We start from the raw sequence: 12,265 nt of genomic DNA on the forward strand, positions 1-12,265 counted from the left end.
GTTAAATTATTTCGTATCGTTGAATCGAGACATTCTGAATTCTCATACATATCTCTCTCTCTCTCTTTTTACGATTTTTTTTTTATGTATAAATCGAGAACGATCAGCATTGGAACGTAAACGTACGCGATACATTTAGGATTGATTATGGGCCTCTCGGAGTTCCAAAACTCGCGACGTTCCTGACGACAAAAAGGGAAAGGACGCGGGAGGAGGCTTGATCGCTCTCTTGCGAGAGCGCACGCTTCTTTCAAATTTAATTCCCGAGATGATCGCGATTCTTCCACAAGCAACTTCCAGGCCTGCTATATATAACGCACAATAACTCGCAAGATATATTTTTGTTCCCCATCGGCTGTCGTTCGCTTAATTTGTGCCTATACACCTGTCTGCGTCTGGCATCAACTTTCAAAGATACGCTCCGAGAACGTAAATTAGCTTACAAACAGAAACACTATAAAATCTAGCGGATGTTTGATATACCGTTATTGCCAGACAATGTTATATCGCTTTTTGCATTGTTCTTTGAAAAAAGGAATACCCGGAATTTTGCAATATACGAATTCTCGGCGAGCTCTCTTTCTCTCAGTTTCCGCTGGCCGAATGATCCTATTTATTTAAAGAGCTTTTCAGGAAGAAAATACAGGTGGACACAAGTCACGTAAATTGGTTTCGAATAAAGAATTGTTGATATCTCGAATTTTTTTTAATAAAAAAATATGTGACATGTGAATTTCTTGCTGGAAAGCTCTCTTTAATACTATACTTATAGACCATCGGAATAAGAAGATATATATTCTAGTGTCTTTGTAGACGAAATTACAATTTTTAAAAATTGTTAAATCCTAATAAAAAAAAGCTCTTGCACATATACATTCAATACCCGTATTACGAGAATGGGATATTCGCTTAAAGGGACACTATTTTGAAGCGAGAGCGTGCAGAGTGGCGTTGCCAATGAGTCGAGTTTTGCGATCGATCGGCGTCGAGGAGGTGGCGTCCGAATATCCGTCTCGCGGAAATCGAACGGGAACCCGAAGAGGAATTGACTTCGTGCGCCACGTCGTCGCCAATCGATAAAAAAAATTCGCGATTCTTTTTGTTGCCGGGGAATTCGGCAGCTTCCGAAAGGAGCCTAGGCGCGGGAACACCTAGGTGTGTCAACGGATTAAGTTATTTATCGATTGGCGAGCTTAGCCCACCCCTGAGAGAATTATCCGAGAACGCCCATAGGCGCGACGATTCCGATCGATCGCATCGTCGACGAAAAGTCGAGGGACGAGGGAACGATCCGCCGAAAAATATACGTGTTTCGGATTGAAAATAGTTTCCATCGGGTCCAAGCTTTCCGTGCCGTGTAAAAAATTGGCCTTGCGCCAATCGTCGACGTGTCTTTCACCAGGAGTCCAACGTAGAGATCATCATCTGTGATACTCTCTATACTTGGAGCAGAAACTAGCGTAGGTCCCTTTTGCAGAAGAAGGATGCGGAGAAAGGAAGTGTCTCAGGATACGACGGTTCTATTTCCAGGATTAATTTATGTCCGGATATACTGTAAAAGAAACATAAAACAATAAAAAATCCATAAAACAATAGGATAAACTCTGTTGAATCATTAACATGCGGCGTAAAATCTACTCTTAATCGAGAGAATCAAGCGAGAATCAAATAACAATTAATTAAATTGCTTTTGAAATGCGTAATTCATCATACACGATGCCGCGATGAAAATATTTAACCCGCGGGAAATATAGGAGTATTCAACAAGTGGTATACATATATCCGTGTTTCTTTATGTATAATTTATATGTATTATTTACACGAGTTTTTTTTTATCCATGATCAACACACGTGGTTACTGATATGAAATACTTTCGTGTTCATGTAAAAAAACAGTCTTTATTCCCGAATGAAATCTTTGCAGCTCATAATTAACAACTTTTATTGGTTTTTATATATAAAGTTATATTTACAATGTACATTGTGTGCTAGAAAAATCTTACTTTTAAAAAAAGGAATCGTATCCTAAGTATAGACCGTTGCATCCCACAACTTTCTGCCGCAGTGCTTTGTACAACGCGTTTTTTTTTCTTTTTGTACCTGAGGTCAACTACTTTCTTGCACATCCTCTGCTGTACACCTTCTCATCGTTTTGCATTTCGAGATATCTAAATTATATTGGTCGCATACTCTAGGATCTAATAATCTTAATATCGACATTAAATTAATATCGATATTAAAAATCTTCATTTTTATTTATATTTTTGTTCACAACAGCTGTTGATTTATCACCGAAAACTTTATAACCGCTTAGTACAGCCGTTAAAAAATATTTGGAATGCAATTATTTCATATTAAAAATCATGTGAAGCAATGTATTTTGTAATTTAAATTTGTAAAATTATTTTAAGCACCTTTAATATTATATATGTTCGAGACTGTTTGCCGAATTGATTTGCTTTCCACATTATGCGTTCTATTTAAAAGCACAAGCAATTTCATCTGATGTAGATATCTCAACAATGTACAATTTTAGTTAATGTTAATTACAATTGAAGAAAAAATTTACATAGACTTCATTATTTAATAACTTTGAAAACATGTTATATTTCATTTTATATTTCAATGTTTGATAATAATCAATTTGTAACAATATTCATAGAAGCATAATTTGCATATTTATAAAAGTACAATATGTATAAAATAGATCATGGTTTATACAAACCATTAACGGCACTAATATTTGTGCTGAGTTTCACGCATCTTTTATCATTACTTAATAACTGATACTGCACACAAAAATGACTACATATCCGATGAATGTTGAACAGTGACTGAACACAATCAACATCCTCATCTAAATAGAACTTATTATATCTCAACATTGTGATTCTAGTAATGAATGAATAATGGAGAGGAAACAATAATCGTCTAATTATCTCTCTCATTCTTTTCATATAAAAATGAATTTTATATACATTTATTACAAAGAGAATAAGACCTATATTTTGTACAGATGATCTTAAGATATGTATTGGATTAAGAGTGATAAACATTTCAAAGAAAAGATGAGAAACATTTCTTTTTCGAAGAAATAAATGATTCAAATAATTTAATCTAATAAAATTAAATTTAGTTAAAGAATCATTTTAGAAATGTTGAGTCAATGTAGCACAATTGTTATTTAATATTTAGCTATTTGTTACCTAATTTAAAATTTTTATGCTATTTAATATGCTCTGTCTGCAGAATTGATATTAAATAGCTTAAATTTGATACATTGTGTGGAAAGCAAAGTAATTTATATAAATATACAGTTGCTGTATAACTTATATGTAACATTTGATATATATCAAACTGTAAATGTTCTTGACTAAAAAAATTTAGGCAGAGATTAAACTCTACCAAAAATTATTTTTATGTTTTACAGTATTCACTGAATAGAAATAACTCATGCTTATTAAAATACAAAAAAGGACATTAACATTTTATCAGGATGTGAAAAATGATCAGTTTTCTATAACTATTCATTATAAAATTGTGTTAGTAATGAAATAGCAGACCGTTACTTATGGAAACAAAATATATCAAAATAGAAAAAGAAGATTCATATTATGATTATTTCTGGACTCGGCAATATGATAAAATTTGCTGTAATCACCAAAATTTCAAAATGTCTTTGTATGAAGAAACAAGTTTGATTTGTAAACTATAAAACCAAATATGAAATACCTGTACAAAATCACTTAGATGCTATTTGCGCTGTGATGTTCTTGAGTTGTTGCTTATATCTTTCCGCTTCTTTCTCTTTCTCTTGCAATTGTTTACGATACTCGGCGGCTTGTCTTCGCGCTTCTGCTAATTGTCTGCTTAATATCGCTACATCTGTTATTGGCTCGCTGTTTCCCGGATCATCTTCAATTACTTCTTCTATATCATCGTTCAATTGTAACACTGTTGATTCTGCGATCTTAGTTGGAAAACTCACAAGTTTCTGCAATGTAAAAATATTTTTGTGTGCATTGCCTATTATTATATTTTACATTTAAATAAATAAATACATTTTACCTCCTTCAATGGAAGTGAGTTCTTAATTTCAGTAATAGTAGGTACCGTTGTAGTATTAGGGATTGTTGTAACAAATAACTTTGCAGCTTTATTTTCTACAGCAGATCTTTTTAAAATATTTGGACCCCGTGTAAGAGCAGACGTATTAGAATTTGGACTTAAAATTTTGGATTGAATTTGGTCTGTTCTAATTGCTATAACTTTTCTCCCTGTTCCTTTTCGCGATGCAACTTGAAGGCGTTTAATTGGCGAACCTTTCGTCAAATTTAATGCAAGTTTTCCAGCTTCTGTAATCATATATTATTAACATGAGAAATACATATACACTGACAGATTTTCTTTTTAAAATATTTAAAAAACAAACCTGTCAGAACTACTGTTCTTCCACTTTCCACTGCATTCTCTACAATGGATGATTCATCATCCATAGGTATCATTGTGATTCCATGTGCTTCTAATAACCTAAAATGTTTGTTAATATTTCCTATCGACATAATATCTTTATGTTTTTTATTATTTGTAATAGCATTTGTATTGATCATTTCAACATCCTCGATTTCTTTGTCTTGTTCACCATCTGTGTTGTTTGGCGATACGGAGATTTGATGAAAGATCATTTTTTGTTTTTTCTCATTTTGTGCTAGAAATTATGAATGGACATTAAATCAAAATCAAAATTGTGAAAGTAAATAAAGAAGTTAATATCTAAATAAATATGTTGGGATATTAGCTACCTTGAGAATGTTTACGTTTACGTTGTTGCTTTATTTCAAACTTGTACTGCTCCTCTTCCTGCATTATCGAACTTCTGCTATTGCTTTCAGCGTCTAATTGTACTAAATTATGCGTAGCTACTTCTAGTTCTGCAGAATTAGTCTGACTCTGTTGATTAGTTTGGATACCTATTATTTCTCTTTGCTGTTGCATTGTATCCACTAAGTCTAACCTATCATTCTCTAATGCAAGACTGATCGGAGTTTTATGGAATTTACTAGTTGCATTTGTATCAGCTCCATGATCTAATAAAATATGCATTACATCTAAATGTTCACGTTCTACCGCCCAATGTAGTGGAGTCATTTTTAGCTGCAAGAGTTGTTTATATTAATTGTAAACAAAAAACACAATAAATCTGTAATCCACCATTCATATCATACCATATCTCTGCTATCAACGTCAGCTCCATAGTTAAGCAACAATTGTACCATTTGATTATGGCCCTCGTATGCTGCCATATGTAACGGAGTTCTATCAACTTTTGTCCTAGCATCTCTCGATATTCCTGCTCTAAGTAAAACATCAGCAGTCTCTATATGATTGTTCTGCGCAGCTAAGTGAAGCGCACTTGTACCAAGCTAAAAGACAAGAATATTATAAATCATGTTCTTTTTTACAAATTAAATATATAAATATTATTGAAACATTGCATGTACCCAATCTGTAGTAAATGGTGCACCTCTACACATAAGCTCACGAACAGTGTCGGTGTCTCCATTCTTTGCGCTATGTAGAAGCTGTTTTCCAAGTTCCACCATCGTCGATGCATCTTGGGTCCTCGAATGAGTAGAAACATTGCAATCGAATAGTTCAACCTAATGACAGTTGCAAGATTATCATTAGACATTAACGATAGGCTTTATAAAATTATTACAACAGGGTAAGCCTTATACATTTTTAACAAAAAAATCGAGGAGGAACACTTACTGGGATGACAGTGTCTGTGTCCAGACTCTCGATATCGTTAGCACATATGCTTTCTTGCATAGATTGCATTCTTGCGTGTCAAGCTCAGTCTCCTTCGTGCAAACGAGCTCTGAAATTAAACAATTATCCATAACGATGACAGTAATGCCGCGAATTCGCTCCGGACGATTCGACTCATTTTCGGGCGTTAGTCACGTCGCTGTTCGACCTTGGGTCACCGGAATCCGAAAGTGGGCCATAAAAATAACGAGCTCGAGCGGCGAGGAACGCACGAGGAATCGCGCGTCCAATTCGCGCCACGTGCACGTGGTGCGTCTATCTCTCGAAATGTACGCATCGCCATACAGGATGTTTTTATTTCGCCTCGTCGTCGGGGTCGCGAGGAACTTCCTGTTCCTGTTTCATCGAACGGAAGTCCCATGCCATAGGCCCTGCGTTTCGTGCGTCAAAAAAAAACTAGCCGCACCGAACGGATCTTACGTGGATTGTACTTACGACCAGCGCATCATTCCTCGCCCTTTTCGCGATTTTTCTCGAGATCCTTCGATGCCTCCCAGGACCTCGACGTCCGCTGGAATTCTTCCTCGTCACAGTCTCTACTGTCAGTAAAGTTTCGTGAAAATGGCGACCCATTGGCGCCATTCCTAGCATCGTCCGGCTCGGACGGTAAAAACGTTCCCGATCTGTACGACGTTGTGTCACGAATTATATACATATACATAGGGTGTCCCATTTTAATCCATCACCCCTCGTAACTTTGCATGGAGCGGTTGTGGAGAAAAATGTTTCGGACAAAAGTTGTAGGGTTCAAAAGGAGTCATCCGATGGTGACCTTGATATTGACCTTGAGGTCAAATTTAAAAGTCATTTGAAGATTGATATAAAAATTTTTAATTAAAATTTCTATTTCTCATTACATATTCTTGTAGCTCATCTCAAGAGCTTTTCAAAACACTAATATATATATATATATAATAAAGTATTTTTTCATTTATTATTTTCCGAGTTACAAGGCTTGAATTTTAATTAAACATTTGTAATAAGACACCTTGTATGTCCTCCCAATTCAAGAGAGACAGCGATATAGGTTTTCCTCGACCAATCAGAAAAAGTTTGACGTTTCATAGAAAACCAAAAATTCATATAGACTCTGCTCTCTTATCTCTTGTTATAATTAAAGATATAACGTTAATTTAAGACGAAACAAACGGAAAAAATTCTTTTCTTATTCAATTCATATTTTTTCACGCTATTTTTTTACCTATCCATCGTTGTTACAAAGGTATATGTCTAGAAATAGAAGATACATTATTTTATAATTGCTGAATCGAGAAGAGGAGAGAGAGAGAGAAAGAGGGGGAGATCATGAAATAAAAATAATCGTTCTTGAATAATAGTGCAGAGTCATATATCGAGATGAAATATTTGGCAGCATCAGTGATCCCTCTCCTTCTCTCTTTCTCTTATTTTTCTCGCCTTCATCTGTCATGATTCGATGTTCAATTTAGCCTTTTCCTGTCTCACAACTGACCCAGAATCGCGAAGATAACGGAGTAGCAAGGTGCAATAATATATGAATAATGAATTTTGATACAAGACAAACATAACTCGGACAATGATGAGATGAGAAACGATGCAAGATGCAACTAGAAGAGAAAAACGCATTCGTCGCAAGAATATATAATGCGTGTGTATGTAAGTATAACACATACGTATACACGAAGTGTGTACATATACAGATAGATATCGATTGTGCGGCTGCGGCTCATTACCGTAATTGACATTATCGTGGTACCACGCGTTAATTCAATTATTTCGACGACATTAGCTCGCACATTTGGCCGCGACGGACTAAAAAAATAATAAAAATTATTTACTTCTTTCTCGAACGCATTTTTCGAACGACATAAAATAATCGGAGATATGCGTATGCAAATCTGATATTATATAACTAAATGATATTTTAATATATATATATATGTATAATTATCTGATATATGTATATAACTATATATATAATATACATATAAATGAAGTTTTTTGCACTGCAAATTATTTTTTTATACAGTGTAAATTTTTTGCACAAAATATGCGCTGTTAAAAGCGCATTTCAGATCATCCATAATTCGCGAGAAAATTTTATTTACAGATTTTCCATCAGAATATTATATTTATAATTATGTTGTGTAAAAAAAGATACCAGAAATGCTCGCATTTTAGTTTGACATTTTCCAAGAAACATCGTATTTAGATATTTAGAATAACTATATATATATATTGATTTTCAAATCAAAATCGACAATTTTAATCATGAATATAATATGCCTATATATTCAATTATATATTAATTATATTTATATATAATAAAACATAGATATATATTCTTGTCTTGTATATCGCGAATTATAAAAATAGTCTAAAGTGAATTTTATCATTATTTTTATGAATATAATCTGATCTGAGTTTAAGAGAAAGTTTTAAAACTTATTAAAAATAAAAGATAATAAAATTTCTGGTATATATCTTTCGTTAATGTTTTTAAGAAAAGGAAAGGAAAAAAAAGAGAAAGAGAGAGATTAGAAAACGCATTAATAAAAGTTTCCTTTCTAATTATCATTCACATTGTGCACGGCGCTTAATCGAAACGAGTCATCCATATACTATATATATACATATGTATTATGTATATGCCTTCTATAAACATAAACACGTCTATGGTCTTAATCCTCATTCGTATGTTTTTATCTCACGTTGTCGCCCTGTGTTTACACTCGCTTTGTGCGTACTTCAGGTCGCGTGACGTATCACGTTTCGGACGCGTCTCGATATACCGGTCATAGTCAGTGGCGATACGCAGCGCGGAAAGGTCGCGTCCTGTGATCGTAAGTACATTTCATCCGAATACGGGTGCCGGGAGTGTTGAATCAAGCGACGCACGATCTCTCACGAACATTTGTTCATTAGTGAACGCATAATTAGTGTCGTTCGACATTCGTCTCACGTACAAGGTGCATCGAGTCGGCCAAGACGCCGCGTCGACACGAACGTTTTTTTTTTTTTTTTTGCGACTGCGTTCGTGTTAAATGAGCATCGGAAGTGCGCGATATGAATAACAATCGTTATCAAGATGCATCATTAACAATTAACTGTTTTCTAATGCCGGCGCATTCGAATTCGTCGTTATATATATATATATATATATATATATATATATATATATATATATATATGTATGTATATATTTCGTGTCGTGAAGAGACGCCGTGCAATTTGGCGCGTGAAGTTGTCCCGCGTAACTCGGAATTTTCAGCGTGTTTTGTAACCAACGTCGGAGTGCAAAGTGTCCGGAGAACCACTCTCCTCCTTCCGCCATGTTCACGTTATTTACATATGACATGTCAGAAGTCGCGCGCGTATGATGTATAACGAGACGCTCGATTAATGTCGTATCGCGGTAATTAATATGCGCAATTTGGTTTGTCTGTGCAATTTGCGCGAGTGAATGCGTGCTTCGATGGAACGTCGTCGTAAAGAGAGCGGTCAGAGATGTCCAGGCTAACTAAATATACGCGGGAAGCAGTAAATTTATTAGGTGAGTAAATTTACTACTCAAATTTGGATCGCTAATGAGCAAAGTTAGTTTGAATTAAATAATTAGAAAATTGCAATAATTTTAAAACGAGATATCGGTGAAAATTGTCTAAAATATATCGATAAAAATAATATTATATTCAAATTTTTGGAATTAGATATTAAAATTATACGTACACAATTTTAAGATATATTATATAATTTGAGTCACGAGAAAAATCAAGTTTATGACAAATGAAATTATTTCATAATAATTAACTTATCTTCATGTGAGATAAATTTAATATTTGCTGCATGTTTGAAAGAATAATATATAGACACGTGAAAATTAATTTAAACATCCTTAGAAATTTTTGGAAAAATATAAAATGTCAAGATGAACAATTTGATTTAGCCTTCGATTTAAAAGCAAAGTTCCATCAATGCCTCACCTTAAGCCGCTCTCGTCTATTTGCCCGATGCAATGCGTCGATATGCTCTAATCAAGCGAATACATCCAATCCTCGATATTTCCACTTGATTATCAAAGTCCGATTCACTCGGCGCGCTCTGCCAATCGCTGGTAAGCGCAGTCTCTCACACTCGATATTGTCTGACTAATATATGATCTAATGAATATTCAAATCTCAGCAATATTTATATTTTTCACTTTATTACAATGACATATTGGCCTGTATGTACCTAATAATTATTCAAATTAAGAAAAATGTTTCCCTCTTCTCCGTTTAAATTTGAACTGAAAATAATGTCACGAAATTTCAGTAAATTCAGATTGCGTTGTTACACATTCATACAAAATTAACCTGCGTGTACATCTTGTAATATTGAAAATTGAAATTTCGAAATTACATTTTCAATCTGCGCCCCTGACGAATATACACATACATGCACGTAAATCCGCCAAATATTACGTATTATAAGGCCAACATAATGAGATAACCCGTATGTAATTTTCCGATACTCCGGAAATTCGGCGGTGCTTTGGTATAGTCTCTCAGAATTTCGTAAGAGGGTTCTCCCTCTTTTCGACGAGGGATTCACGAGCAGCCTCATTTTCAGCGCATCTTATCGATGTTACGCGAAAGCTGGGTCAGCGAGAGGCAATTGCATATATATATATATATATATATATATATATATATATATGTATATATGTATATATATATCTAGCTATCACGTGCGTGCACCGCTACATCGCGTTAACCATTCCTTATATCGTAATCTAAGGAGGTGGCCGGCCACACGATCGCGCCAAGGCGAGCTTGCATGCTTTCGTTTTACGGGGGTAGTTGGGACACGAGGTTGGTGGCCTCGTGAATTTCTCACGAGGGAAAATGCACGACGGTCGCGCATCGCGGTGTCGAGCTTTTCCCGCGTCGCGAGGGAGAGAAAAACAACGATCGCGCGCGCCGCTTTCGCTTCGCGTATATAGGTACCTTGTCGCCTTAAATTTTCGAACTTGCCAGATTAAAATTTCTCTCCGTCTTTCTCTCCGCGCCTAGAGAGTAAATCGTGCCATAAAAATAAAACCATCCACGCATATGGCGCGAAAACTATGGCAAAGGGCGAAGATCGATCGACTTTTGTGTTGTGTTTTATTTAAGACGCGACGGAAAATCGTTGGAAAACGAACCGAGAATTCGTAATCCTCTCGCTAAAAGATTGCTTCATAAAAAGAGTACATGTATAACGTTGACTCGATGGGAAGTGATAATTTGATCTCCTATATTCATGCGAATGTTTTTTAATCGACACGTTTTTCATAAGAAAACAAACATTTTTCAGTCTATATAGGATATATGAAATATAATATATATATTTTTTCATTAGAATCTTGCAATTTAGATATATGGTTAATTTAAAAACCTGCAATTATATGTGTTTGTGTACATATTTTTATTTTCCACTAAATTATTATCGATCGCGAGTATTGTGATGAATTTATTCATCATGCATATTTGCGATGAATTTATTCATTATATTTGCGAGAGATTGCGAGGTTAATTAAAATTTACCAACGACCGGAAACATAACAAAAAAAAGGAAAATAATCAAAATTATGACTGTTGCATTAAAATTAAATACTATTATGACAATAGTTTAATATGTTTATACACGCTGCAGCGAGAGTGATGTAATGGCATGTTTTTATATTAGTTTACACGACGTTTTATTTCACTGATGACTAGTATAGTATATGCATTAGTGAGAGAGGCATCGTGTACTTTAGAACACTGCTAAACTTCAGTTTGCTTTTTTCGTCGTCCAACTAGCACGCTACTCCAATTAAAATATTCAAACTTTACCAACGACTAGTATAGTACTATGCTTCACCATCTGCTAATCTTCTCATAAAAATGTCATAGATTGCAATCACGTTTTTTTAATAGACATATCTCGGATAATCTTAGGTGATAACCAATACGAATACGAATTATTTTATCCAGTGTTTTAATGTTTAATATTGTAGTATTAACATTAGAATTCTTACGAAAACGGAATCTATTTAAAAAACCAAGGACTTTTTGTTTCAACATAGTTAAATCAATTTCAAACTATAATAAAATACATAAATTTTCGATAGTCACTTATTTTTTTTTTGCTCATCGATCTCCACTTTGATCGCAAACTGATTTATTGAAAATATGTTGTAGCAAAGGCCTCAAATTTTCAGATTTGTCCTTCTCTCAGAAAATATAGTCACCGTAGATATACATATATTATATATAATTTGTTCTCTCTCAAACGTGGATTTTTAGCACGCCTGTGAACAAATACGTTAATAAAAAAAAAAAAAAAAAAAGCATCGTGTCAACTATGTCTTTTACGCGTAAACGCGTGCATGCCGCGTTTCGTGCCGTGTATAAGTAGTCGATTATTACGCCGCGAGTTTCATGCGGCG

General features: G+C 34.5%; 2 protein-coding genes across 4 annotated transcripts in view; one reads left to right on the forward strand and one right to left on the reverse strand.

Moving 5' to 3' along the window:
• Nucleotides 1-761: 761 nt before the first annotated feature.
• Nucleotides 762-6,434, reverse strand: Atac3 (Ada2a-containing complex component 3). 3 transcript variants are annotated; one of them, XM_085484626.1, is made up of 9 exons: nt 6,268-6,434; nt 5,773-5,881; nt 5,502-5,660; nt 5,226-5,423; nt 4,803-5,154; nt 4,433-4,708; nt 4,069-4,355; nt 3,733-3,994; nt 762-1,552 (listed from the first exon to the last, which is right to left on the reverse strand). In XM_085484626.1, the coding sequence occupies exons 2-8, from the start codon at nt 5,839-5,841 to the stop codon at nt 3,743-3,745; spliced, it is 1,593 nt and encodes a 530-aa protein (XP_085340752.1). In that variant the 5' UTR covers nt 5,842-5,881; nt 6,268-6,434; the 3' UTR covers nt 762-1,552; nt 3,733-3,742. The 3 variants fall into 3 exon arrangements, with proteins under 3 accessions (XP_085340752.1, XP_029158216.1, XP_029158214.1); XM_029302383.2 differs by lacking the exon at nt 762-1,552 and having other exon boundaries at nt 1,926-3,994; nt 4,114-4,355; XM_029302381.2 differs by lacking the exon at nt 762-1,552 and having other exon boundaries at nt 1,926-3,994.
• A 2,101-nt stretch (nt 6,435-8,535) lies between these two features.
• The window catches only part of LOC146722532 (uncharacterized), a 59,385-nt gene continuing 55,655 nt past the window's right edge, over nt 8,536-12,265 (forward strand). The window contains exons 1-2 of the mRNA XM_085484622.1: nt 8,536-8,654; nt 9,029-9,364. The gene's annotated coding sequence lies outside the window, so the exon portion shown is untranslated. The remainder of the gene's footprint in view (nt 8,655-9,028; nt 9,365-12,265) is intronic.

Source organism: Nylanderia fulva, unplaced genomic scaffold (genome assembly GCF_048542155.1).
Source record: "Nylanderia fulva isolate GAGA-0341 unplaced genomic scaffold, ASM4854215v1 Scaffold30, whole genome shotgun sequence".
NCBI classification, from domain to species: Eukaryota; Metazoa; Arthropoda; class Insecta; order Hymenoptera; family Formicidae; genus Nylanderia; species Nylanderia fulva.